Source organism: Panthera tigris, chromosome D2, assembly GCF_018350195.1.
Source record: "Panthera tigris isolate Pti1 chromosome D2, P.tigris_Pti1_mat1.1, whole genome shotgun sequence".
Lineage (NCBI taxonomy): Eukaryota > Metazoa > Chordata > Mammalia > Carnivora > Felidae > Panthera > Panthera tigris.
The window spans coordinates 54,063,258-54,090,702 of record NC_056670.1 but is presented as its reverse complement, the minus strand read 5'-3'; the positions used below and the strand labels follow the sequence as shown (position 1 = coordinate 54,090,702).

General features: G+C 48.0%; 1 protein-coding gene across 19 annotated transcripts in view; it reads left to right on the top strand.

Annotated features, from left to right (window-relative positions):
* Positions 1-27,445, top strand: part of SORBS1 (sorbin and SH3 domain containing 1) — a 145,226-nt gene that overhangs the window by 44,548 nt on the left and 73,233 nt on the right. For 7 of the 19 annotated variants that reach the window (XM_042961130.1, XM_042961131.1, XM_042961138.1 and 4 more), the window contains 6 exons: positions 2,187-2,213; positions 2,329-2,441; positions 12,678-12,822; positions 16,687-16,716; positions 22,409-22,581; positions 24,341-24,404. In XM_042961130.1, the coding sequence (XP_042817064.1) occupies positions 2,187-2,213; positions 2,329-2,441; positions 12,678-12,822; positions 16,687-16,716; positions 22,409-22,581; positions 24,341-24,404 (552 nt within the window). Of the gene's footprint in view, positions 1-2,186; positions 2,214-2,328; positions 2,442-12,677; positions 12,823-16,686; positions 16,717-22,408; positions 22,582-24,340; positions 24,405-26,111; positions 26,187-26,499; positions 26,563-27,445 lie in introns of all 19 variants that reach the window. The other 12 variants (XM_042961141.1, XM_042961147.1, XM_042961148.1 and 9 more) reach the window with 5 other exon arrangements.

The following is a 27,445-nucleotide window of genomic DNA, read 5'->3' as shown; positions in this document are numbered from 1 at the left end:
CTATTTTAGAGGGGAAAAGAAAGCAAAAATGGGTACAAAATAGTTAACAGTTAATGGGAAACAGTTTTCCAGAAAAACGATGTGTTTCAAATGTTCCTTGTATCGTGGTTTTCAAAGTATGGACTGTGGACCGGCAGCCTCAGCATCACCTGGGAAACATGGTAGAAATGTAAGGCTTCACCTCCCATCCACTGAGTCAGAAGCACTGGGGGTCGAGCCCTCCGGTCTGTGCTAACAAGCACGCGGGTGATTCTACTGCAGTTGAACTGCTGTGCAGGGGTGCAAACCATTCGAAACCTTTACCTGATGCTTTGCCTTTTGTTCCCACACCTTTTCTCCCACCTCCTCCCTGGAATGTAGGTGGTTGGAGGGGGGTGGGGGGTTGGTGGCTGTGGGTGGTGGGCAGAGTGCTGCACTAGCTTCGGGATACCCAGGCTGGCTGCTTTGCATTTCCAAGCTGTGTGATGTGGGGCAAGCTGGCCTCTCTTATCCTCGTCCGTGAAGTAGAGTGATCACCCACCTCACAGACTTGCCGTGTACGCTAAATGAAGTACTAGATAGGACAAAAGTGACTAACGGTGTCTGGCCCTTAGATGGTGTTCAGTAACACTGGTAAATCTCAACTTGACATCTGGAAAGCCCACCTCTAGTCCTTGAGGTGGGGCTTGGGTTGTGACAGCTGCTGTATTAGGCCCTCTTTATACCCCTAGAAGGTAAGATAAGAATAGGCAGGACACGGGGCGCCTGGGTGGCTCAGTGGGTTGAGCATCCGACTTCGGCTCAGGTCATGATCTCACAGCTCGTGGGCTCAAGCCCCACCATCGGGCTCTGTGCCGACAGCTCGGAGCCTGGAGCCTGCTTCAGATTCTGTATCTCCTTCCCTGCCCCTCCCCTGCTCGTGCTCTCTCTCAAAAAATAAGTTTTTAAAAGTTATTAAAAAAAAAAGAGTAGACAGGACATGAAGAAGGAAGTTAAGGGTTTGGCTAGTTCAGGGGGTTGGCACACTATGGCCTGCAGGCCACATCTGGTCCATGCCTATTTTTGTACAAAAAATAGTACAATGGGAAAATGGTTCAAAGGAAAGCACAAGAGGAATAGTATTATATGCATGTGAAATTCTATGAAATTCAAATTTCAGTGTCCACAAATAAAAGTTCTTTGGAATACATCCACACTCGTTCATGTACATGTTATCTGTGGCCACTTTTGTGCTAGGATAGCAGGGTTGAATAGCTGCGACTGAGACCATATGGCCCGCAATCCCTAAAATATTTACTGTCTGGCCCTTGATAGAAAAAGGTTGCTGACCTCTGGGCTAGGTGGAGGGTAGAGCATAGAGACGAGGTGATGCGGAAGGTGATGATGATAGCTAGCAAACATTTACTGAGCCCTGGCAGGCACTGTGCTAAGCATTTCTCCTGCATTATGTCACTTAATCCTTATAGCAACACTTAGGAAGCAAGCATATCATTATCCCCACTTTTCAGATGGGAAAATAGGCTTAGAACTTGCTCAGGGTCACAGAGCCCATCGGTGGTGGATCCAGGATTTGAGGTGAGGTCAGGGTGGTAGCCAGCCACAAGGGGACAAGGTTGGCTTGTCACGTGATGAAAACTCAGGGTGATTAGATTTTGAAATGTTTATGTGGCTCATTTAAATGGAAAGAAGGAAAGCAGGCAGAGGAGGAAAAAAAAAAGTCCTTATCACAGCAGATACCTCTGGGCTTAAATCATGCTTTCCCCCTAGCCCCGCTGCCAGTAGCCACAGAAAAAGTGCTTATCTATTTCTCCCTCTCCGGAGTCAGTTAATTAAGCCCGGCCTGCTAATGAGGAGAGGTCATTCAGAGCCCACATCAGGGATGGAGAAGGGGAATGGGAGTTACTAGGGACAGGGCAGGGGAGAGTTCTGTTGCCTTTTTGTCTGTAAAATAAGAATGTCAAGGAACAATTGTTTCTTCATTACTGTGAATGTGAGCCTTGTGTTTTCAAAGGTCAGCGCCTGTGAGCACATCATGGTTTAGAGTGGGTTCCTATGGTAATTAGGCCATCGTGACTGAGGGCATTTTGTGTCAGGCAACGGGGTGCTGGGTTTTCCTCTTTCTCTGCAGTACATGCTTGTTTCCTGCGAGTGTAACCATTTCTGTTTGCCCCTTTCTCTTGTTTTCATCCTTTCTGCACCACACGTAGTTCTGGACTCAGAGAATCCCTCAGCAGGTATGGTTTCTCTTGCATTCTTTCTGCCCCTGCCTTCCACCAGGGACATAGAGGGGAACCGGGGAGTGTTCCCTGTGAGTGAGGGGTTTCTTTCTTTTTTCCCCCCATCTCTCAGATGAGTGGAGGCTCTCTTCCAATGCTGATGCCAATGGAAACGCCCAGCCCTCCTCACTTGCTGCCAAGGGCTACAGAAGTGTGCATCCCAACCTTTCTTCCGACAAGCCCCAGGTAGGCCTGTGCCCACGGGTGGGGTGGGGACTGGTGAGTGGCACCTGTTCTTGAGTCTTTTAGCCTGCGCTCATGACTTCCTGCTTGCCCAGCTGAATAACGGACTGGGATCTGAGCCACACTTTTGGCTAACTGTGGAAAAGTTCTGCAAGGACCAGAGATAGGGGGGAAAAGTTGGGGCTCAAGGACAGCAGAGGATGAGGATGATCTATACCAGGGGATAGGAAGTGTGAGCCCAATGTTTCTAGGTTTGAAATGTATGTGGAAATGTTCTGAAAGAGGGAATGCATTTAGCCCTGAGTAAGGGGGGGAAGAGTCTGAGCCTGGTGGGTTAAAAACTCTGGAATCAAAGAGTACGCTCTTGTGTTTATTGCATTTATTTGCTGTAAGAGTTCCAGCAACTCTAGGCTTACAGATCACGGTCGGGTAGCTGTGGCCAGCCCCGAACCCCGTGGCCCAGAGCAGGCAGACGGACGTCTGAATGGCCGGAACAGCACAGCCTCAACTGCCTCGTGCTGATCTGCTAAAGAACACACCAACCCCCGCCCCAGGCCCTGCACAACTTGGAGAAGGGATCATTTTGGCTTAAGTCTTCCCCCTAAGTTGTTTTCCTGATCTTTCTTCCTTCCTCTCCCTGTCACTACTCTGCCATTTTGATGAAAGAATAGATCCTGTTTTAGTTTAGTTTAGTGAAGAGTGTTTTTTACAGAGGAGTAACATCCATGGGATGGAGCCATCCTTTCTCTTAAAGGACACTGTACTGTTCCAAAAAATGTGGTGGGAGTATGTTCCTCATGTGGTCCCCGTCCCTGCGCCTGCCTTGCGCGAAGATACTCCCAGAATTCACCAGGAGCCTGGGCATTCCAAATGCCGCCCTGGATCCCACCCCACTTGTCTGATGATCCTCTTGCTCCTGAGGGCATAAAGTTGCACTGGCCTCTGAAATGGAACCAAGTCAGAGAGGACGTCTTCCTTCCTCTCTGCAGACCCTGGCTTTCCAGGCTTAGAGGTGTCGCTGAGCAGCCCCACTAAACCTTCCCGCCATGCTCGCCTCCCGTAGGCACAGCCTTGTGCCCGCAAGGCCACTGGCTAGAACCCGAGCTGCAGGTGTGCCTCATGATGCCCTTATAGGACACAGCTGTCCAGTAAATGACTTGCCATCGATGTTCCATTTCCGAGACCTTCCCCGGTGTGTGAGTGCGCTGCCTGTCTCTCAGAGACAGGCTTCTGTCTCTGCAGTCTCAGGCGTGAATAGAGCTGGCTCTGTCTGAGTTAGGAGATGGTGCTGATTAATTCAAGGCAAATGTGGAAGCACATCTTCCTCCCCTATCAGTGACGTAGTTCAAAAGCTAACTCGCTCCTTCCTTTGGCTTCTTAGAGAGTTCTTCTGAAGAGATAATTTTGAGAACGTGAAGTAAATAAAAATTCCTCTTAAATACATTTATTTACTACAGCTTTACTGAGCATTCACTGTGTTCAGATCAAGATGTTAAACATTGCCCTCAAGGAGTTTATAAGGGTGAACTTTATCATAATGGTGAATTTCCTATCATATCGCCTACAGATAGCATATTTTCTTATTTGTCACTCTCCAAGAATTTTTTTTTTTAACTGGGGTGTCTTAAAGAGAACCTGGCAAATTGCTGATACAGAGGTTTTGTTCTGTATATTCAGTGTACAATTGACCACCCAACTTTCAAGAACCTTTAGCTCATACATCATTTCTTGGATTTGTTTTCTGAATGCAAGAATGACTTCTTGTCCGTAGAGCCATTGCCAGACCTGTAAGTACTATGCTGGCTTAGACAGAACCAAGTCGGGCTGGGCTGGGAACTGCCCCGGCTTAGTTTCAGATGAAGATAGCTCTTAGAGCCCCACAGGCCTGGCATCTGCTTATAAGGAATGAGTTGGGGTCCAGGAGACCCCGGGGCCAGAGGGGAATCCTGTTTTCTGGTGCTCCCAGATGCTGCCTTTCTTTCTGCTGTCCTGGACCTGCTGCTCTCCTCGCCTCTCATAACGAGGAACCCGGGCTCCCCTCCCTCTGACAGCATCATCGCGGTGGTCTTCACTGGGGGCGGAAATGGGCAGTTTCTGGAACTGTATAAGCTAGGAACATATCTGATTTCTTCAAGCAGCTCCATTTCTTCACTGCCCCCACCTTCTACAGGGATGAAGGGAATTTCATTAGTAGCCAGCTAGGCAGGAATGGAAGCTGCCTCTGTAGTTCGTACAGTGTTTACAATAAATCAGAAAGTAGCTCCTTCCATGTAAAATGACAATGCCTATCTCCCTCCTTCTTTGGGACAGGAAGGCCTTTGGCTCAGGGTGAACTGTCAACACTCTGGGGAGGCATCTTCTCTACAGGGTCAAAGCCCTGGGAAGCCTTGTGCCTGATGTCATGCAGCCCTGGCACCTTATATGGCCAAAAGCAGATTAAGTTAAAAACCCACTGAAACCTACTTCTATCTTTGGACAAGAAGAATCACATGTGGGACACTGGAGCTCAAAGTAAAAGTAACTCTGAGCTGAAGTCAAAATTGGCTTTTGCTTCTCTCCCTGACAACCACCGCTCCACTCACCCCCAGTCCCTTTGGTGTGTGATGGTTCAAGTGCTTTATTTGTAAAGAGCATTGTTCGGTTTGAAGCATGCCCCAACCTCCGGTGTAAGTTCACTGGAACCAAGTATGTCCCAACTGGAGGGTTTTACTCCTGCTAACTACTGAAGAGGGGTCATTCGTTTTGTATTTTTGACTGGTCCACATGGCCTCATTCCACAGGCACTGTCTTGGGCACCCTGTGGAAAGGATAGGCATCAAGTTAACCTAGGATATCCAAATTGTTTCTCCTCAATCCAGGTTATCTGTAGCTTGAAAACTGAGTTTGTTATGAGTTGCTTCCTGTTTCTGGGGTTGATCTTCTAATCCAGACTCAAAAAACTTGATTTCTTACCTAGTCACCCTTGTTAGTATCCCTTCCCCTTGCTACCTGCACTCCACAAAAAATAAAAAGCAACCCCCAGATAGACCCACACCCTTGCACTCTCCCGGCTTTTGGTCATAATCCATTTGCTAAGTATTGACCAAACTTACTATACTTCACCGGTGCAATTTAGATGATGTTCCAGCTTTCTAGTACTGGGCTGTCTTTGAAGATAGGAACCTGTGAGGAAAATCTAGGTGTCTTAGCTTAGGCTGCTGTAACAAAATCCCATAATCAGGTGTCTTAGACAACACATTTATTTCTCACAGATCTTGAGGCTGGGAAGTCCAAAACCAAGGTGCCAGCTGATGTGGTTCCTAGTTAGGGCTCTCTTCCTCACACATAGACAGCCACCTTCTCGCTGTGTCCTAACCTGGTGGGGCAAGAGTGAACTCTAGTCTCTTTTTTTTTTTTCAACGTTTTTTTTTTTTTTATTTATTTATTTTTGGGACAGAGAGAGACAGAGCATGAACGGGGGAGGGGCAGAGAGAGAGGGAGACACAGAATCGGAAACAGGCTCCAGGCTCCGAGCCATCAGCCGAGAGCCTGACGCGGGGCTCGAACTCACGGACCGCGAGATCGTGACCTGGCTGAAGTCGGACGCTTAACCGACTGCGCCACCCAGGCGCCCCTCTAGTCTCTTTTTATAAGGACACTGATCCCATCATGGGGACCCCACCTTCATAACCCCATCTCCTCTCCTACTCACTCCACTTCCAAACACCATCACTTGGGGCTATGGGTTCATTATATGAACTTTGGGGGACATACACATTTAATCCATAACACAAGGAAAATAAACTTTCCTCATTTTATGGTCTAATTTCCACCGATTGCCAGATGGTTCTCATTGACATGAGGGTCATTCTGGAGATTTACTCCATTTCCTCTGCCCCACTGAGACCCAAGGAGGAGCTAGGAGCTGTATTGAGGGAAAGGGAATGAGATGTGACCTATACTTTCCTCTCAGCCTGGAACCAGAGCTTTGGGCTTAAGCCAGGAGTGTGAGGCTGGGCACCCACTGTGGGATTGTCTGTGCCCGGTGGTGGGCTGGATGGGAGTGGGGAAGGGGCCGGAATTTGAGGAACCAGGCACAGTCCAACTCATTAGGCAAATCAAGTGCTTCATTGCCTGGTCCCTTTGTTCTGTGTGCATCAAAAATGGGAGACTACATGCTTTTAATCTCATGCCTGTCTTCCTTCTCATAATTAGTTCCATCAGATTGTTTCCTCTGAGAAAAGAGCACATGTGGATTCTAAATCCTGAGCATTCTCTTCTTGGTGAGCTTTAATTGGTTACGCTTATGGAATTGAGCACTAAATCTCAGTGATTCAATTAAGACATCTGTCTCCTGTGAACACAAATAAGGACGATTCTTCCAATTCCCTATTTCCTAAGGGAAGAGAATGAAAGACATTCGAGTGCTTCAGTGAACTTAAACTTTTAGAGCTAAGGGCATGGAGAGAAAGATCTTTCAGGAAAGGTGTGGGGGCTCTGGGGCCTCTTGCCCTGGCCGTGAGCCCTCGGGCATCCTTCAGTCCGGAGGGCTAACAAGGGGTGCGGTCAGCCAAGGATGGCTGTCAGAGTGGCTTAGCACGTGGCCGCTCCTGGGCTGAGATGTAAGAGAAGCAGGCCTGCCTGTCCAGGTGAGTATGATTTAGTCCTTGACTTTACCCGGAGGAGAAATGTAGGGATCACAAGGACTCTAAGCTCAGGGTTTGCTTAAAGACACGTCAAGAATTGTTTTTCTTCCGATCATGTTACGCTATTTCTAATGGTCATCCTTCTTTCCATTTCCCATCCTCTTTCTTTCTTTGTTCCCCATTTTGATACTTTCTCTTGAAAATCATGCTGAAGGTTCTCTCTCCCCCTCGGCCTCCTCTCCCTAAAGGGGACCGCTTTGCATGGCAGCCCCCCACCATCCACAGTACCTCCAAGGACTCCCTCTACCTGAGCTCACCCAAGCCTTACGTCCCCCTCAGCACCCCCAGCCAACAGAGCCCCTCACGACCCCAGCCCGTCTCCATCTCCCTGGCAGCCAGATGCGCTGCCAAAGGCGTGGTGCGTCCTGGGCCCTTGCTTCCTGGTTCCACGTTCCCCAGTGCTTCCTCCCAACCCCGGCACCGCTGTGTGGCCACCAGGACGGTTTACAGTGAGAATGTGAGCTCTAACCCACGTCATAAGGCAGTTGGGAATAAAAAGGTCAGCAGCTTATATGTACCTTGTTTATCCAATAACATTTGCCGGGTGGCAGCGCAAAGCTCCTCTTGTGTTGCACCTGACCCAGCCACGGGCACTCCCTTGGAAGCTGCAGGCGCTCGCGCACAGGCTCCCAGCCTTGTCTCCCACGCGGCCGGCACGGGAAAGCCACCCTCTGCTCCTCCTGGCCCTCCCAAGCTATTCTTTGACATCCGTAAAGATGCCACCGTCCGGGGCGAGAGTCCTTCCCTGTGCACTCGGCCTCCGTTCCCGGACGCGGTGAGACCACCTGTGCTAGGCCCCCAGCTTTCCTCTGCTCCCGAAAACCGGAAGAGAAAAGAACCTTACCTTTTGCAGCCGTGTTATCCAGCCAAGGCAAGGAATTAGACATGTGTGTGTGTCTTCTACACCATCTCTTTCAAAACTCCTGCAAAGCAGCTCCCTTGTTTTCTGGGCTGCCCTCCCCTCCCTTTCCTCGTCTACACCGCTGCAGCTTGAATCCCGAATTCTTCTCTCTAAACACCTCGGCACAGTCCTCTCTGTCCCCCTCTCTCTTTTCTGGTAATATGTAAGTATGCTGGAGTGTGGGATCCATAGACTAACAACATGGTGAGATATGGAATGTTTATATCTTTTCACAAGGTGCCAAAGAAATTGTATTGACTCCCAAGCTTTCGGGCTCTGCAAGCAGTTTGGGGGCTAAACACAGCCTGCCGGCCTGTTCTGTTGTTCTCTGTCTCTGTCTCTGTCTCTCTCTCTCTCTCTCTCTCTCTCTCAAGTGTTAAAAGGATTCAAAAATAGAAGGATGGAGAGTAAACTTGGATGGGGTTCCCTCTGTGTCACGGAGTGTCAGGAGGCCAGCTGGCTAGTACGGACGGTCTCATGTACTCTGGAGAACGGGCACCGATTAAATATTTCTCAGAGTACATCACTGCATGTCCAGTCTCAACTGTTTAAATATGGAATTCCTTCTTCCCTGCCGTGCCCCTTTACGTAACGACCCCCTTATTTCCTACAGGATGCCACTCTCTCCAGTTCAGCCCAGCCTGAGATAATAGTTGTCCCTCTCTACCTGGTTAATACTGACAGAGGGCAAGAAGGCACTGCCAGAACTCCAGCATCTCTGGGGCCTCTTGGCCCCCCAAGCCCGGCGACCGCCCCTGCCGGCTCACCTCTGACCTTCCCGACCCTAGATGATTTCATTCCCCCTCGTCTGCAGAGGCGACCCCACCACAGCCAGCCGGCCAGCGCTTCTGGCCCCCACCCCCCCGTTAGCCAGACCCCGCCATCCTTCTCACCACCTCCTCCGCTGGTCCCTCCGGTACCGGAGGACCTCCGCAGAGCCTCGGAGCCTGACCTCACGGGAGCTGTTTCAAGTACCGTAAGCTTGCTGGAACCCCCTCCTCAAAGCCTTCCTGAATGTCTGCTCCTGGAAGCGAAAAACCCCTTTCTCACTGAAGTGCTAAGTTCTGAGGGAAGTGTCCACCGCCACTGTGCTTGTGTGGTGACTGTTTGCTTTCCCCGGAGTGCATGCCTCCCGCGCGTGTTCATGGTTCTCCTGCAGCTGCTCACAGACCCCTCACGTCCCTCTTCCTGTCTGTCTTATTCGGAATGCGCATCTTCCTGAAAGAACTCCGTTTCCCTCAGAGAACCTCTGTGGCCTTTCCTTTGGCTCGCGATGCTCTTGAGAGGCCAAGCAGATGTGGTGTTGGAGAGCTGAGGAGCCATGTGGGAAAGCCGATGGCGGGCAGGTTCCCCACCAGGGAACAGTGAGCCTCCAGGGCTTTTGTTGATTTAGCAAGTAAACAAACTCTTTTATATGCAGCGATGGCAGAGAATGGTTAAAAAAGAGAGAGAGAATGGAGTTTAATGGAGCAAATGGATCTAAAAGCCTTGCACAAACGTTGGGAGTTGGGACCGTTTTCTCCAAAGGCGTATAATTGCTGGGGCCCCAGACTGGAGGCTCCCAGGGGCCTTTGTGACACAACGTTGCTCCAGGAGTCGTGTGAAGGTAAAGAGCCCTGATACCTCAGGCCCCATCCTGTGAGGGACGAGTCCCCATTGTAGGTAGGAAAGCCCAAGTGGAAAAGCTGAATCAGGGTACCCAGTCTTTTCTCTCCTCAGGAGCTCTGGGAATCAAGAGAATCTGTGAGAACCTCAGAGTGAATTGTGAGATGGGGATGCATGGATCTACTCACAGGCCTGTGGGGTACAGTAGGACCAAGTATGTTAAACTTCTGTTATAGTGCTTCCCATGGAGAGAGCACTCAACTGTCAGCTACGTTGCCGAGGACTTGCCCTAGCAAGTGGGGGCCAGAGTTCTTAAAAGTAAGCTAGTGGCTAATTAGTTAACAGTTAATGAGCTCCTGCCGTGTTCTAGGCATCCTGCTAGATTCCATAGGTACAGCTATGAACAGCGTGCAGCCCTTGCTTTCAAAGGGGTTTTTTGTGGATAGCATATTGGTTCTCAAGCTTAGCACACATGAGATTACCTAAGAGGCAAGGAAGCTGGTTTAAATTGTCAATTCTAGATTATACTCCTAGAGTCCTGGAATAGGTCTGCAGAGGGGCCTAGGGCTCTGATTTGATCAGGCACATCCCAGGGGTTCTGTTGCTGAGGGTCCTCGGACCACAGTGGGTCCTGTAATTGGCTGATGAAGGTAAATGTTCAGTAACATCCCTGTGGCTCATTGAAGCCCTGTGGCTTCAGTCTACATGACTGGCATCAGGAGATGCCAAAAGCAGGAGAACTTTTTGGCTTATAGGAGAATTTATAGCCAGATATCAGGCACCCCAAAGCTGGGAATGGCTTCATCCTGGTCTAGGACTTCTTCTCAGATCTCTAGATGCAACACAATGCAGTTAGGTCAGGACTCAACTGAACATGGCCCAGGGTCTTTAGATGTCCTTCTAGCTTTGAGCTTTGCAGCTCAAACCTGTTGGAGGAAAATGCTAGACTGTTCCTAATGCACTCCCCTCACCCCAGTGCAGCTTACAGGTGAATTGAGAAGCTGCTCTTGTTATAGGTGGTATCGATATTCTTCCCTCTGGCACAGAATATTTCTTCTTGAGCAGCATATAAAGTGAGATATTTTTAGTGTCCTGGTATACAATTGTGAGTAGTTTTGTTGTATACTCTCAAATTTATCACCTTTATAGATCTAGATTTTCGTACTGAATTTTGTTTCAGGTATGCCAGGACAGATTAGTTAGGAGTTTCCTCGATTTCTCAAACCTGACTGATCAGCCTGATAAAGACTTGCAGGGGAGACTTCAGTTGGCCTGAGAACTTCTGGTTTGGCCCCGGGTAACAGGTTAAAAAGGAAACCGCTTGGGATCCTCTACTGAATGAGAATTGTCGAGAAGAACAGGAGCCCGTAGGGATGGTGGCCAAGCCACAAGTTGATATTTGCTCAGTTTCTGCAGCTATTTAAGAGTAAGAGGGAAGAAGAAAATTCATGTTAATTGATCCACATTCTTTTAGTCAATAGCCATTTTTGTGATGTTCCAGAAATAAGCCTCGTGGCCCAGAATAATATTTGTGTAATACTAATGTTCAGGTGATCCATCCAGACACCACAGTAGGCATTTATACTTTAAAGAGCCATATGCATGATTTTTTTTGGTGTGTTTCTTGGGTGCATTATGGCCGAATTTTCATGAGTGTGTCATTTATCTTTATTAAATCACTTAGGAAGCAAATTAAGAGCAGAGTAATTTTTTTCTATTTTACAAATGAAAAAAAAAATGGAGATGAAGCACTTTTGAACAAGATCATATTGTGCCTCTCGAGTCTTGGAAAGATTTTGTTCACTAAACTGAGCTGTTGCTCGTAACTAACAGCTGCAACTTCAGGGCACTTTCTGAAGATTTGGAATGACCAAGCCAGTGTGATCCAGGAAGCCCCTACTGTGTGTCAGGAGCTGTCCCTGGTCCTGACACACTCTCTCTTGATGCTCACATGTTCTCTTGCTGCAGAAGTTGTTCAGAAACACCTTTGCTAATGGATGGCTTCAGTCATTCAGGTGGCATTTACCGAGCACCTACTGTCTGCAGGGTGTTGTGCTAGGTGCAGGCTGGGTGGGGCAAAAAAGAGGAAGGGAGGCATGGCTTTTGTCCTGTGGGCACTTACAGAGAAGCTGATCTCTGGAGCATACTAATTGCTTTGAGCCATACTTTCATCTGGAGAGTAACGATCAAAGTCTTGTTTTCGAACCCTTTTAAGAATGATGTTCTGGCTAGAGGTCTGCAAATTCCAAAATAGAAACTTGGCAAGATTTATAGATGTGATAGAGGAAACTGCCTACATATCCTTACTGCATTTCGAGGTCTTATTTTCCTGTCTTTAAGAAAGACTGGCATTATTCCCATCATGCAAATTATAACGTTAGTAGTAATGGGTTTATTGGTTTTTAGACCTCAGGTTTTTGAAGTCAGGATTTTCATAAGTCTTTACGACTTCAGAGATCTCTGTCACTCAATACTGCAGTGAAAAACAATGTCAGGATAGGACCGGAAAATATCCCAATCTCAGAAACAAATGCTAGTGAAGTTGTTGAGTGATGCAAATAATAAGAGTAGCTTTCTAAGAGTACCGATACTTAACTCCTCCTCATTCTTACATCGATGGCTCCTTGTGCTCGCATTGTCTCATGTTTCTTTAGACAAGTGTACTAAACTTTCCTGATTTTTCCCTTAAACCAGCTCTTGTTCTCCGATCACATTTGGAATTGCATGAGTCTTGCATGTTGTTCTACTTTGTTTTGAATTTCCTTTTTCAGTAACCGGATTGATCCACAGTTATTACCAGGTGAAAATAATGAATGATGTGGCTGAGAATTCCAGTAACACTCACCTTCCCTCTCTACCCTTACTAACACCAACAAAGAGACTAAGCATTCCAGCTTATACTTCTAACTGGAATTAGTGATGTCTCATTGATTACATTTCTTTCTGTAATTAAGGTCCTTGTAAAGCTTTAAATTTCTGCTTTTTAAAAAGCATCAACATTAGGTTTCATGTACTTACAGTTGGTTACAGTGTTTGTTTTCTTTTCAGGATTCAGGCCCTCTACTGAATGAAGTTTCTTCATCCCATGCTGGAACGGATTCCCAAATCTCTGCACCAGTTAGCAAACCATCATCTGCCTACCCCTCTACGACAATTGTCAATCCTACTATTGTGCTCTTGCAACACAATCGAGGTGAGAGAGCTTCAGAGAACCCCTCCCCCAGCTCACTGGCATCAACATAGCTGTTCTGTGACTTCAGGGGCAAGAATTCTGCCATTCCACAGAAATTTTCATAAACCCCATCCTTCTCCGAGGTCATCTGCCCTAGTCTTCTCCCTCCTGTGACCCACAGGGTAGACCACAGCAGGGAGGTAGGCCCCTGATTTGGCATGATGTTGGGCATCTGCGTAAGTAAGCTGGTGTAGTATGTGTTCCACACGTTGGGTGTTCACAGTTGCCTTCAGATGATTCCACCAAAAAGAAAGAAAAGACAGAAGGGAAAAAGTCTGTGCGCCTTAACTCTTCATCATGAGATACCAAATCAGAGCTTCGCCTAGAAAATCTGGGTACAGTAATACTTCTTGTAATAAGTCATGTAGTTCTTTGACATCATGAATTTTCTAGAAAGCAAAATTTTGAGTACCAAAACTTAAAAACAAAAGAAAGCATAATGGGTGGAAACCTTTCTAAAATGTCAAACATGTTTTGGGGCCTCTAAAACAGGCTACTGGACTTTCTCTTTGTGACTCACCGGCCTTAATTCTTGCCAGCAGTTAATGCTCTTGGCTGTCATTCAGTGCACCCTCTGGGGACATGAGGCTCACGTGGCCCCTTAGAGCTCTGCTGAGGGTTTCCATGTGTGTTTTCTATAGTTTCTCGTACTGCTTCTGGTTGGCCCTTCCCCTTCTCTGAAGGGGCATCTTAGGTGAAGCCGAAGTGCTCTGAGGTAATAATTGTATATGTCAACCTTTCTGCTTTAAAACTTCAGAAGATGATGCTAAGTAAAGTCCCACGTTTTAACTTGTTGGAATTCAATAGAGGAATAAGCTTCCCCTTCACAAAAATCCTTTGCAGTGTGAAGTTGTGAAGCTGTTTCCTAGTGCAGAAAGGGCTGTCTAGTCTGAGTTTCATAGAACATGGAATGTTAATTATTTTATTCAGAGCTCAAAGCTGGGCACCCAGTCTTCCTTTTCTCAACTCCCTACTTGCCTGCTGCTTGCCCCATCCCCCACATAACTTGGATGAGAATGGAACTGGAGTCTATTTTTAATTGTTTTCCATGTTAAATGGAGTTTTCTGTTTCCTGCTTCTAACTTGTAAAACAGATGAATGAAACATTTTTTCTCACTTAAAATCTTCCCACTTGAATCTTAAGTAGTTATTTTAGTTATTTTATTTTTTTTTTCATTATGTGTGGCCTCCAAATTAACTGTCCTCCATGAATCTGTGTTCTTCCAAAGGTGATAAGGGTCCCAACCCCCACCCTAAACTATATAAAAGACCCCATTCTCCTTTCAGCAGGGTCATACCCCCTACTGGCAATGGCTTTCTCTGCCCAGACACTGTCCATCATGCAGGACAAAGTGAAATTTTGATTCTCTGTGAACTTCTTTATGATTCATCTTTAAAAAAAAAAAAAAATCCAGTCAAACAGAAGTAAGTTTGTTCCCGGAAGGAGAGGCAGTTTCTCTAAAAATGGGATTTATTCCCAAGGCAACTTGGTTTTTGGGAAATGCCAAAAGTAATGTCAGCCGCTTCCACGACGTCCCTCTGATGACACCTAGTGAGACATCTTTGGGCACAGAAATGCCCAATTCTTTTTTGTTTCTTTGAGCAAACAGATTCCTCTTATTTGCCCAAATGTCTTTGCTTCTTGCCTTTCTCTTTTGTCCAGTCTTGCCCTTTGGGTTTAGAGATCAGATTCGTGCTGCCTGAATCACACATCCTTCAGAAAAAGGATACAAGTACGTTAGGGGGTTTTTTTGGAATAAAAAGTAGCCTGTCATGAAGAGCAAACCATATGTTCCCTAAGGAGGTGGAGCACCAAGAGTGGAGGAGAATGGGAACACCTAGCTTCGGATTCCTGATTGTCCGTGGGGAGTAGGTCGTGCGTTTCAGGCCTTGCTTTGCAATTTACCTGGCCTGGCAGCAGTGCTGGTAGACGGTAGCCATGAAAACAGTTTCTTCACTATTGCAGAGTCTCCTGAGAGAATGATAACTTTACTCTACTTCTGGAATTCTAGTTTAGTCATCCTAAAAAAGGCTTACTTTTTTCTTGCCTAGACAGCCCCAGGGCACAGTGTGACAATAACCCTCTCTCTCCAAACCAGGCCCCCCGGTTGCAGACAAATGGGGGGCAGGGGGCACTGCACGTCTAGCCCAGCGCTAACGGCCACGCACAACACGGCTCCTCGCCCCTCTCCTCGGCTTTCACACCACACATCTGAGGGCAGATCACTTAAAATCAGTCTGGAGGGAGAATTCGAACCAGAAAACTCAGGACTGAAGAGGCGCGTGGATCTCCTAGCTCAGAACTTCTCGGTCTTTAATGTGTACCGTCTTGAGAGGACACACTTGCGGATCCAGATTCAGGAGGTCTGAGGCAGGGCTGAGATTCTGCATTTTTTTCAGCAACTTGCAAGGCACATCGATGTCGCTGGTCCACGGACCACGTCGGAGAGCGAGAGTTGCCGTGGTTCCCAGACTCTGGATCTCATGGTCACATGAAGCGGTCTGGGAACTAGCCCAGGGTTGCTAATTTCTAACTTTGGTAAATAACACCCCTGAAGAACAACTGCTGTTATCCGTATCACATGTCATTCTCTAAAAGAAAGGCCATTTCATATCTCAGAAGTAGCGACGACATAGTCTTGGAAGTTGAATAAATTTGATTTTGCATAGTAAGAAAGGCCTTGCCTCTAGCTGGCAGACTGGAGCTTGAGAGCCATAGATCCGGTGGGCACTTTGATGTGACGGATGAGGAAACAGGCTGAGAGCTGACGTGATTGGCCAGTAGCCTCCAGCAAGCTGCTGGCAGTGCTGAGCCTGGAGCTCTTTTGGGCTCCTGTTGTCCGGCTGATGTGAACTATGTCCACATCCAGAGGTGGACAGGCTGTTCCACAGGCTGAGCGAGGCCCTGCTGCTCTGTTTACTTCTTGCCCACATGGATTCTGGAGGGAGGGTGAGGCCGTAGCCAAGGCGGATGATGACAGCACCCAGGGGCTGGCAGGCGCTCTATTTTTATCTGTGTGGCTGCTTATATTTAGCAGCTTTGGAAGGTAAAGGTCATTTTTGTGCTTATCCCATAGCACGTACACACAGAACTCTCCAGAGGAGATATTGGCCTCCCCTCCCCACAAGTGCCCAGGAGGGTGAGGAACCGATAGACCTTCCATGTTAGGGAACAGCGATGGCCCGGCCATCGTGGTTGGAAAGAACCCTGGACTAGGAGTTGGGGGTCAAGGTTCTAGGCCCTGCTCTGATTTTCAGTGTCATCATGGGTAGTTTGTGCTGATTTTCTGAGACGTCTCAACCCACCTGACCTACCTGCTAGAGTTGTTGCAAAGATTAAAAGTGTTAACATGTGTGAAAGCTCTTAACACAATGTCTGGCATTTGGCAAAGCTCTCAGGAGACGGTAGCTGCTTTGGTTATGATTACAATTACATTTCCCTCCAAACGTAGTAAGACTGGGGTCTTTATAGGGTCCTGGTCCCTTGAAACCAGAGGAGTTGGGAGGGTCTCTTTCCATGATCAGATCACCTTGAAACCAGACATAACAACCAGAAGGCAGTGACTATTCCCTGAATCTTGGTGCAAATGTAGGAGGGTGGGCTGGGGGGGTGAGGAGGCGGGACTAGGACACACCACGCCTGGATAAGAAAGCTGTGTTAATGCCCCTGCATTCAGCTGGATGTGGTGACTATGCAACATTTGACATCTAAGCCCAGGGACAGTTAGGGTGCCAATTTGGGGATGCTCACGAATTCTGGAGTGACTTCCCGGTCTTGCCTTGTCTGTGTAAATCTCATGATGTGTGTCCTTTCTCTTACCACAGAACAGCAGAAACGACTCAGTAGCCTTTCAGGTAGGTACCAAGTACTTATTTACATGCTAACACCTTTGATGTGTGCGCAGCATAGTCTGAGGAGCCCCTCTGCTATGCTGGGGACTCTGCTGCTGGACCACAAGGATGGTGAAAGCAGGCATGGCCCTGCCGCCTGCGGGCTAGTGGGAGCACACCCAATGGGTGACCCTAACCAGTACACCTGTTCGGTGCAGCTGTGATATGTGTCTTGATGGTAAGAACAGGGTACTCTGAATAAAAAGAACAAGGAGTTGTACCTTAGCACATTCATGAGAGCATTCATGGCAGGCCTTGCTGAAGAAGTCACCTTTCTGTTTGCTTCTATTCCTCTTCTAGGATGTGACAGGTCAGGGTTAGGAAATGTGGGCAAGTTCTTTTATTTGGGGGCAGCAAGCCCAGGTGCCAGTAAATGACCCTGCATGATGGACCTGGGTGAGAAACTCCAGACCAGCAGTGCCTGGAAGAGGGTGTGAGGACTGCTTCCTGAACTTGGGCAGGCATCAGAATCTCCTGGAGAGCTAGTCAAAACCCCAATTCCAGGCCACAGCTCCAGAGATTTGGATCTAATGCATATGGGTGAGAACTTACATTTTAACAGGTTCCCCAGTGATGCTGATGCTGCCCTGTGTACTGACCACACTTGGGTATCACATTTCATCAGGAACTGACAGTGCTGGGCATGTATCTGACAGATCATCAGATGTCAGGGCTCATCCCGATAAAGTATGCAGCACTGAGGCAAGGCCAGGTGTGGAGGGAACAAACGCACAGCCAAACCTGTGAGGAAACCCAGGAATGGAAAGGTTTTACCATCTCCTTGTGGCTTTCTGCTTTGAGTCCTGGTTCTACTGCTTCCCGTTGGCAGAGCCTTAGGTTCCTAATGATCTAAGATGTGAGTTACTGTTATCAGTAGGCACCTCCATTGATTCGTTCGTCATTTTATTGAGTGCCTGCTTTGTATCAGGCCCTAAGCCAGGCTCTGTGGCCATGACTGGGCCCTTGAGCAGCCCGTGGTGTGCTGTGATGGTTCATAACCTTATTTTTGGTGATGGACTCATTTGGAGAATCTAATAAAGGCAGTAGATGCATTTCTAGAAAAAGCCACACGTGTCAAACATGCATGTGGTGGATTGGTAGATACTTGTGAATCGGGGCGGGAATCCCTGATCTGGTGGGCACACACAAGCCACCGTTTTCTGAGCAGCTGCGTCACGATTTCTGTGTTCTTTCACGCTACTGCTGCCCTTGTGATCCGTGGAGAGCCTGGTGGGGAGAACATGGGCTTCTCACACCCTCTCAGCTTTATCGGGACTTGGCCCCAGGACCAGGACAGGCCATGGTTGAGCACAAGGTGCCCTTCGCTGCCCCCTCCTGACTTGCCACACCGACTCACTTCACTCCCTGGCCCCAGCCCAGGTTGCTGAGAACAGGGTGGCTCTGAAACAAAGGTAGCTCCTGTGAAGGAATGCCTTCTTGCCTTTGGGATTGGAAAGGAGCATGGAGTAGATGAAAAAGGTGCTCAGACACAAGTTAGGAGACCCAGAGTTTGGTCCTGGCTCTTTCCTCTTACAACTGTGTGTCCCTGGGTAAATGACTTTACCTCTCTGAGCCACAGCTTCCTCATGTGGGAAATGGGGATGATAATCCTTGTCCTTGCCTCAAAGAGGTGTAAGGATCACGTGTGACAGGAAGGGGGGTATGCCTTGCACACTGGAAAGTGCTCTGTAATGTTAGGGCTTCTCCACCAGGCTGGCAGGCTCAGGCCACTTCCTTGGCTCCAAAATGAGCCTAATGTTTCCATCTTCCTTGAGTTTTGGGACAGAGCCACTAATGGTATTTGATAGAGTGGGACATAAAGTAAGTGCACACTAAATGTTCGTTTTTGTTTAAAAAAAAAAAAAAAAAGGCACCCTTTTGTTCAGAAGCCCTTGATGGAGAGAAGGCTGGCTGGGCTGACTCCAGTCACTGACTCCATCAGTGAGGCTTTGCCCATCATACCTGTGGTGATGGCACATGGAGGGCCGCCCATCTCTCCCACTGTCCTTAATGGGTTTTCATTGAGCCTTTATGGGGCTTCTCATTCAGTGAGATGCACTCGGGATTGAGTCCCACATGGTGTTTAGCCACCTCAAGTTCATGGTCCTCTTGGGCAGATGGAGAGGAAAACAGGTCAGGGCTGGAGCACAGGGGCTGATATACGTTCTCAGGGAGATGTCAGCATTGCTGTGGCTCTCACTCAAAATCTGTGGGTGTGAAGAAAAGGGAAGCTGCCCACAAACACAGAGGCCCTGTCCCAGCTTGTCAGCATTGTCACTTATTTAACGACCCTTTGCAGCACCTTCCTTTTGAAATCAGTATAAAACTAGAAAGAAATGCTCCTGGATGTCCTGTTGAGGGGTCTGTATTTGCCTATTAAGAAATAGCAGCAAACCCTCATTGTAGATGTCAAAGGGTGGTCCTGTCACCTGCATGGTACAATGAAGTGTCACTTTGGGCTTTCACTATATATATTTAAAAAAGAAATTTTTTTTTTTGAGGCTGCAGTTCATCTTTCTGTACACTGAAATTCACTCAATCATGAATTGCATGATCACAAGCTTCTGAAGTGAAATAATTCAGGGCTCATTTCTGTAGATCTGAAGAACTCTGACAGCCTTGGAACAAGTCCATGAACTGTCAGCCTGAGTTTTGCAGTTAAGTGATTGTTGTTAGAGCCACCTGCCCTAACAATTAAAAAAAATTCTCTGGGCCTGAAAACCCTGAGAATGGCAAGTCTGTGCTCTGCTTCTGAAGAGAGGACATTGGAGCAAGGAGTGGGAGCATCTCCAAGCACCAGGTGAGACGGCTCAAAATCAGCCTCACCTGCTGCTTGGTGGTGACACTTAGGAAGGCTTTTCCAGGTGGGAGGAAAATGCTCAGCAGAGCCATTTCAGGGGTAGACTTTGGTAACTTGCAATCCCCCCTACACTGCCAGGCTTCCTGCCAAATCCTTGTCCCTCCCTTCTGGGAGCCTGAGAACTCACCCCATAAAGCCAGTCTGGTCGTAACATCCTTTAAAGCTCATGGTGATGATGTCAGGGATCACGTTTTCTGAAGCATTCACTAAGCTGAGTCTTGCACAGAAAGTTTAGAAACCGTTCTGTGGTCACAGAATGAGTACTTGGTTCAGAAGTTGGTTTATATACAAAATGGAATACTACTTGGCAGTGAGAAAGAATGAAATCTGACCTTTTGTAGCAACGTGGATGGAACTGGAGAGTGTTATGCTAAGTGAAATAAGTCATACAGAGAAAGACAGATACCATATGTTTTCACTCTTATGTGGATCCTGAGAAACTTAACAGAAGACCGTGGGGGAGGGGAAGGGGAAAAAAAAAAAAGAGAGGGAGAGAGCCAAGCCATAAGAGACTCTTAAAAACTGAGAATAAACTGAGGGTTGATGCGGAGTGGGAGGGGGGGCGGGTGGGTGATGGGCATTGAGGAGGGTACCTGTTGGGATGAGCCCTGGGTGTTGTATGGAAACCAATTTGACAATAAATTTCATATTTAAAAAAAAAAAAGAAAAAAGAAAAATCCAGGCAGTGTCGCTTTGTCGGGCAGGCAGGCTGTGAAGGTTGTAGAACCTGAGCCCAGCTGAAGCAACGTCACCCCTCCTCCACACCCCCCCTCCACACACCCCCTCCTCCACACACCCCCCTCCTCCTCCACACCCCCCCTCCTCCTCCACACCGCCCCCTCCTCCTCCACACCCCCCCCTCCTCCACACCCCCCCCTCCTCCTCCACAACACCCCCCCCCTCCTCCACACCCCCCCCTCCTCCTCCACAACACCCCCCTCCTCCTCCACAATCCCCCCCTCCTCCTCCACACACGGTCATCTCTGACTTGGCTACAACTTTGCCTCTGCTCTCGGGTCCCTCCTTTTTACTGGATTTTAGTCTGGAGCCAGCACTCTGCACCTTTTCCTTTTCTAAAGATGAGAACCTCTCAGTCAGTAAACAGATCCTGACTCAGCATTTCCTAATGCCAGGGCACATCTCTGTCCCCATCAGTCTCACCTCATGGGTGTCACTGCTAGGACTTAGACACCAACTCCCCCCCCCCCCCCCAGCTTAAACCTTTTTCTCCCTTAACCTCCTGACCTGTCTGGTTGCCACCTGCCATAGTCCATGCCTGTGTGCTGACTCCCTCACTAGCTACTTCCCTACTTCCTGCTTGCGTGTTCATCGCTTTTCCTGCAATCTGGCATCTACCACCGCTGCCCTCTGAAACTTGCTCCCACTGGGGATCCTGTGACTCTTCTGCTTTGTTGAACCCCCTTTCTATGTTCTGGTTTTTCTTCCTTCCTTTATGGGTTGAAGCCCTCACATCTCTGGCTTCAGCAACACCTCACTATTCCTTTCTGATTCATCTCCTCTCTGTCCCATAACTCCTGCATCCTTTGGGGGGTCCTTTTTGCTCTTCAGCACGTGATGTCAGCCCTTAACTCTGCCCGCACTTACCCCTCCATCTCCTTGACCTCAGCCATTGCTTTTATGCCGAGGGCTTGGGAATTGCACTCCTGCCAGGGCCCCTCACCGGGGCCCCGCTCCTCTATTTCTGCTTGGATGTCTCACTGTCAAAGTTACCATGCCTGAATGGAAACAGCCATCTCTCCCTGCCTTCCCCACCCCAGTCCCTTTACTAACTTCTGTTTGGATCAGTCCAGGCTCGAAACCTTGGTGCCATCTTTGAGGGAGGCAAGACAGGATATGGTTCAGAGAGAACTGCTGGAGTCAGGTGTCCCTAGTCCAAATCCCAACTTGGCCAGCTGTGTGACCTCGGGAAGGGTACTTTAACCTCTCTGTGCTTTGGCCCACTTAACTTTTTAAAAAATGGAGGGATAACAGTTTCTTCCTCATATAGTTATTGGGAGGATGAACTGAGGTAATGTATTTGAAGAATTTAGCACAGTACCTGGCACCTAATAAACTCAGAGTAGTTCAGAGTCCCCTTGCATTTCCTGATGGTGTTCCCTCTGCCTGGAACACCCTTCACTTCCCATCTGGCTGACTCCCTCTGAGAGGTCAGTCCGGAACCTCAGTTCCTCAGCTAAGTTGGATGCTGACTCTCAGCCCTGGTCATCCTGCATTCTCGTCCCTGGCTCCCTTGCCCTCTCTGCCCACGGGCCATCAGCTCCTTGAAGGCCCGCGCTCTGAGGGGTTCACCCTCATGGCCACAGGATATGTGCACGCATAGCCATAGTGCCTTCCTATGATAAGTGACGTGGCTTGGAATAACAGTATCAAAAGTAATTTTATAATCTGTAGACCACACGTGGTATGTTTATTAGCACTCTGTAACCTCTAGTCCTGAATCAAACTCTAATGTGCACTTAGCAACTTAAAGGCCAGATGGTAGATATTTCCATCTTCGCAGGCCATGCAGTTTCTGTTCGAGCTACTCAGCTCTGCCGTTGTAACTCAAAAGCATTCATAGATAATACATAATGAATGGGTGTGGCTATGTCCTAGTAGAACTTTACAAAAGCAGGTGACCAGGCCATAGTGTGCTGACCCACACTTTAAGTGAAACTCCTTCTGATTGGGAATTTGCAAATACACCCCTCCCCTCCCCCCAGCTGGATTGTTTGGGAGATTTTTGCTTCAGAGCCAGCAGAAGAGCTTCAGCTGACAGCTGTTTCTCACTTCCAGATCCTGTCTCAGAAAGAAGAGTGGGAGAGCAGGACTTGGCACCAGCCCAGGAAAAACCCAGCTCACCTGGAAGGGCTCCTGAAAAAAAGGCAAAGGATGACAGTAGACGGGTGGCCAAGAGCGCTCAGGACCTAAGCGATGTTTCCATGGATGAAGTGGGCATCCCACTCCGGGTACGAACACTGACCCAGATGTCTTCCGTAGGCTTCCTCTTACACCAGTGACCAGTGTGCACCTGGGTGTGTGTGAGCCCCCCTATGGTTTGCAAAGGCCTCATAAGGAAGTCCTCGCCACGGCCCGCCCTCCAAGCCTGCTGAGGGCCACAGAGCCTCCCAGAGCTGTGTGCCAGCCTCCTGCCCCACCTCGGTCCTGAGTGCATGACCTCAGAGTGCAGTAGCTTTTCCCCAAAACATGTTAGTGTTAATAAGTCTCATGAGAAAAGGGTTTTGGGTTCATGGGACTATAGGTAAAGGAGAGTGGGGCAAAGGCAGAGCGGTTTCTCTGCAGCTGAACTTCTGAGAAGCTCCGGGCACATGCGTGTTCAAGGGGAGATGTTGTGGGCATTGTTTCCAAGTCTCCCTTCTTTTGTCCATTGGAGCACAGTCAGAAATTGTAGGTCTGGGATTACAGAACCCTGAAGAGAGTGTGGGGCTCAGGGTCCCTGGTAATGGGTTCAGGAAGACATCTCCCTGGATGAGAGATACCCCATCATCGGGGGTGAGCAAGAAACTAATGGAACCACAGAATGAATACAGGCTGCCCCAGATCTCCCCCTCTGTACTGGGGGGTGCCAGCCTTATGCAGGCCCTAAGGGATTCAATGGAAGCCTGACTTCTGAAGCTGGTTTAGAGGGAATCCCATTTTTTGCCATGGGCCCTTCAGAACACTGGCTGCGATGTTTCTCTACAGTTTCCATGTAATGAACGGACTGGATTTTGTTTCCCTTTGGGGGAAGCCAGTAGAAATGGCAGTGGGCTAAGCCTCAGAAGAGCTGTTGTCTGGCCCTAAGTAATAATAAGTATATAATAAATAATAATAGGTAGAAAGGGAATTGTGACAGTAATTGTGGCTACCGCTTGCTGAATGCACCATCTCATCATTCACACTACGAGGTGAACGCTGATATAATTCCCATTTTATAGATGAGGAAACAGGGACTCAAGAGTGATTCCGGTCCTGGCCAGGATTGCACATCCTGTGGGCGAAGGAGCAGTCTCTCTGAATCCCATACCCATGCCCCCTAACCATCATGTGGGGCAGCCCTCCCACTCACCTTCTCACCAGCCCTGTGACCTTGGGCATCATTTCGACTTTGTACCTCATTTCCTCATCTGTAAAGTGGTAGTGAAAATATCTGACCTAACTACCTATCCGTCCCCTTCCTTGTTTTATATTTGTCTTAAAAACAGCCCAGCTTTGTGGTTAAGATGAAAACTCTCTGGCATTGGCTGCTAGAATTGGTTACATTTTAATGTATGTGTTCTAAATCTGGCCCTCTCCAAGGTGACTTAGCTTACTCTGCTACAGAATAACCTGAAATGGGTGGGGGCTTGGCCTGATACAGAAATATCCTTTGTCTTTTGTGTTTCTGGGAGGCTTTACTGTGTTTTAGTTGTCTATAAATGAAGACAGAGTCTAAGAAATGAAATTTTAAAAAATTGAATGAACACATTTCAAGAGGATCTTTGTTTATTCTTTGCAAAATCTGCATTCTTTTTGGCCACCTATTCAGGTTGGAATCTCTTGGTTTATCTATTCTTAAAAGTTTTGCATTTTTAATAAAGATTTAAATGTAGGCTCACCAAGATGTATAGAGTTACGTGAGTTTTGACGTCAGATGTCACTTTCCATTGTGCTTTCATAATCATGGAGGTTCTGAAACGTGCTGACATTTTCCATTTTATTTTACCCTTTGCCTTTGTTTTTCTCTAGAACACCGAGCGATCAAAAGACTGGTACAAGACCATGTTTAAACAGATCCACAAGTTAAACAGAGGTACTGATTTTCATTTGTAGAAGCTGTGCTGTATTCCTATGTTGACTGATGTGGTGAGGACTTAGACTTGCTTTGCTAGGATGCCAGAAGACTGGGCCCTACGCTCGACCCATTGGGCACCAGCCTGCCTGAGCCCAACCATGCGCCTGCAGAGCAAAGTGGGGAGGGAGCGCTTGTGCCCTGCGTCACATGCGGGATTTTAGGTCAGCTCGCAAGTCCTCCCTCCCGGGTGTCGTGGGCTGCAGCAGGCTGAGCCCAGCATCTGCCTGCCCAGGATGTGAGCAGCTCTGACTCCCACCTGCTTCCAGCTTTCAGCGCAGCTCCCCGTGTCAGCCCGTGACTGCCTTGTAGGCAGAGCAAGTTGAGAAAGCACTGAACCTGGGAGTGAAGAAAACTGGTCTCACCTGGATTCAGTCCCTACAAGCACTCATGTGACCTTGGGCCAGTCACATGCCTCTCTGCATTTGTCCCTCTTCCTTTCCTCCAAAGGATGTTGCAGGGTCCAAATGAGCGTGAATTCTTCCTAATGAAGGAGAATGTGTGGTGCACCTGTAAGGTGTTAACATGAAAAATAATCTTCCCCAGCTGGGAGCCGGCACTTGGCAGGTAGCCCTGAGAGTCAGTCAAGAGCTGACACACCAAAGCCCGCTGAAGCTCGAAGAGAAGCGCTTCCAAAGCAGGGGTCCCCTGGGCTATCAGCAGGGGATCCAGCATGGTGGGAGAACCCAGGCCAGTGCTCAGGCGGCTCATGACCCCTCCAGCTCCCATGCGCCTGTGCCACCAGTCAGCTGACAGGCAGGGATGCAGCTGCGCTGTGGGGAGGGTGCCCCTCCTCCCAGAGGCAGAGCATCCTGTCATTCCCTGTGGCCAAATCCAGTCTGGCCGCCTGGCAGATGACACATGAAGGCAAAGAGAAAGCATTCTGGTCGATGTTGGCCTGAGCCGCAGCAAATAACCAGTCTCTCTGATTAGCTGCGGCTGCCAGCTAAAGCCACTGTTAATTAGCTCCTGCAGCGTCCAAAATGAAGCTGGCCATGCCTCTCTCCAAACTGTTTCAAAATTCCAAGATGCTCAATGTTTCTAAACCAAGGGTAAATCCACTTTGGTTGGGTAGCCGAGCTCAGTCATGGTGGTGATGCCTGAGGCTGGGTCTCCAATTGGGTGACGTCAGTTCTGCTGGTCACTTCCTAAAGCTGCTGTCCATTTCCCCCAGCAATCTGTGTTTCTCTCACCTTGAGACCTGGCTTCGGCAGCCCAAATGCCAAGACGCGGGTGCATATGTGAACAGTATGTTGTTCTGCCCCACAGGCAGCATCTCTCCTGTTAGAGGGATTAACTCAACCCAAATTACAGGTTCTAAACAAAACTACCTGCCCTAATGGTAGACAGAGATGTGTGAAAAATTAAGAATCCACTTGTTTGTTTGGAAACTTGAAGCTTTGTACTAAATCCCTCTTGCTTACCAGATCCTCTATATGTAATTCTTGGTCCAAGAGGAAAAAGGGTATTGTCTCTTTAGATGTGTCTCAGTAATTCAGGCGAAAGGACTGGATTTTTCAAAGCAATTTGAGTTTCTTTCCTATCACTCGTGAAGCCTAGTACATTCCAGAATTCAAGGGCCCTGAATTGTGCGCGGATCCCTGTTCGTTCATTCTCTCCATTTGTATCTTCCTCTATTCTCTCTCCCAAACCTGCTCCTCTGCCTAGACACTCCTGAAGAAAACCCTTATTTCCCTACGTACCAATTCCCTGAACTTCCTGAAATCCAGCAAAATTCTGAAGGTACCATAAATTTAGACAGTGTATCTGTTGTCCTAGCCTTAAATTAATTCTTATAGTTCCATTATAGGAATAAGATTTGGCTTTTAGATTTTGTTTTTATAGTCATTTTCGGTTGGTAAAAGTCTCATTTGCATGATGTGCTATATTAAAATAACTAAGGCCTTTCTAATTCATTAATCTCGTTTTAAGTGTGATGCTGTGTGCTTTAATAACACTAAAATAGGTAATCGTTCAAAAGAGCCAATTGGGGATTTGTCAGTTCCTCCACTTCATGGTGGGTGGTTTCAAAATCCACTGCTTTTCTCTGCTACAGAGGACAATCCCTACACTCCTACCTACCAGTTTCCAGCATCTACTCCTAGTCCTAAATCTGAAGGTAATTAAAGGAAAATCACGTGCCTGTCTTTGTACTGGTGCTGTTACTTTCTTCTTCACCTTGGGGTTTTTTCTGGTGGCTAACGGGCTGTCTCCCAATCTTTTGCTTCCCCCAACCTTGTGCTTTGTGGTATTGCTTCACTCCTCACTGACTGTATGACCTGAGTCTATCCAGATGGATTTTCATACTATTCCCTTGGAGTTTACATGATTAATTGGGTAACCGATGTAGCTTAGTTATAATGCTTTGAACGTGTGGGGCTCTGGGAAAAGCTGCCAGTGTTTGGGGTGGTCACATAGTGCTGGTGGCTGGGCAGTGACTCAGGGAGGCTGTTGTGATGCTGATGGGAGCGGGTAGACAGGCCCCCTGTCAACAACAGAAAAATTACCCACTTCCTACATGTGCAACAACTTGTCGCCAGCCCCCTCTTGTCATGGACCCTCAGGGTGCGGCTCCTTGGTAAGGAATTCCCAAAGAGGTTTCCAGGTATGAGGTTCAGCCATGGTGGGAGATGACATCTCTCGAAAATAAGGGTTTTGGCCAAGTGAGAAAATGTTTCGTGAAAGAGCTGGCTAGGAATTTGGACCTGCTGGGAAGGATGGCCACACTTGTATCTAAGACTTTTTTCTGGGGCAAGAAGTCTTGGTGTCAAAGAAGGTTCTAAAAGGTAAGATAAAGGCACCATCCTGAGAATTATCCTGTCCTGGGGATCGTCTGATCTCTGGGTGAGTGACCCAGAGAGCGGGAAATGGAGGGGTACACAGAGGACATTTCATTAAATGCTCTTCTAGGATGAGATGTTGAACGCTCTGAACGTCACTTATTCAACTAGTACCGAGCACTTGCGTTGTCCTTGGAACCGAAAATAGTACCACGAATAAGA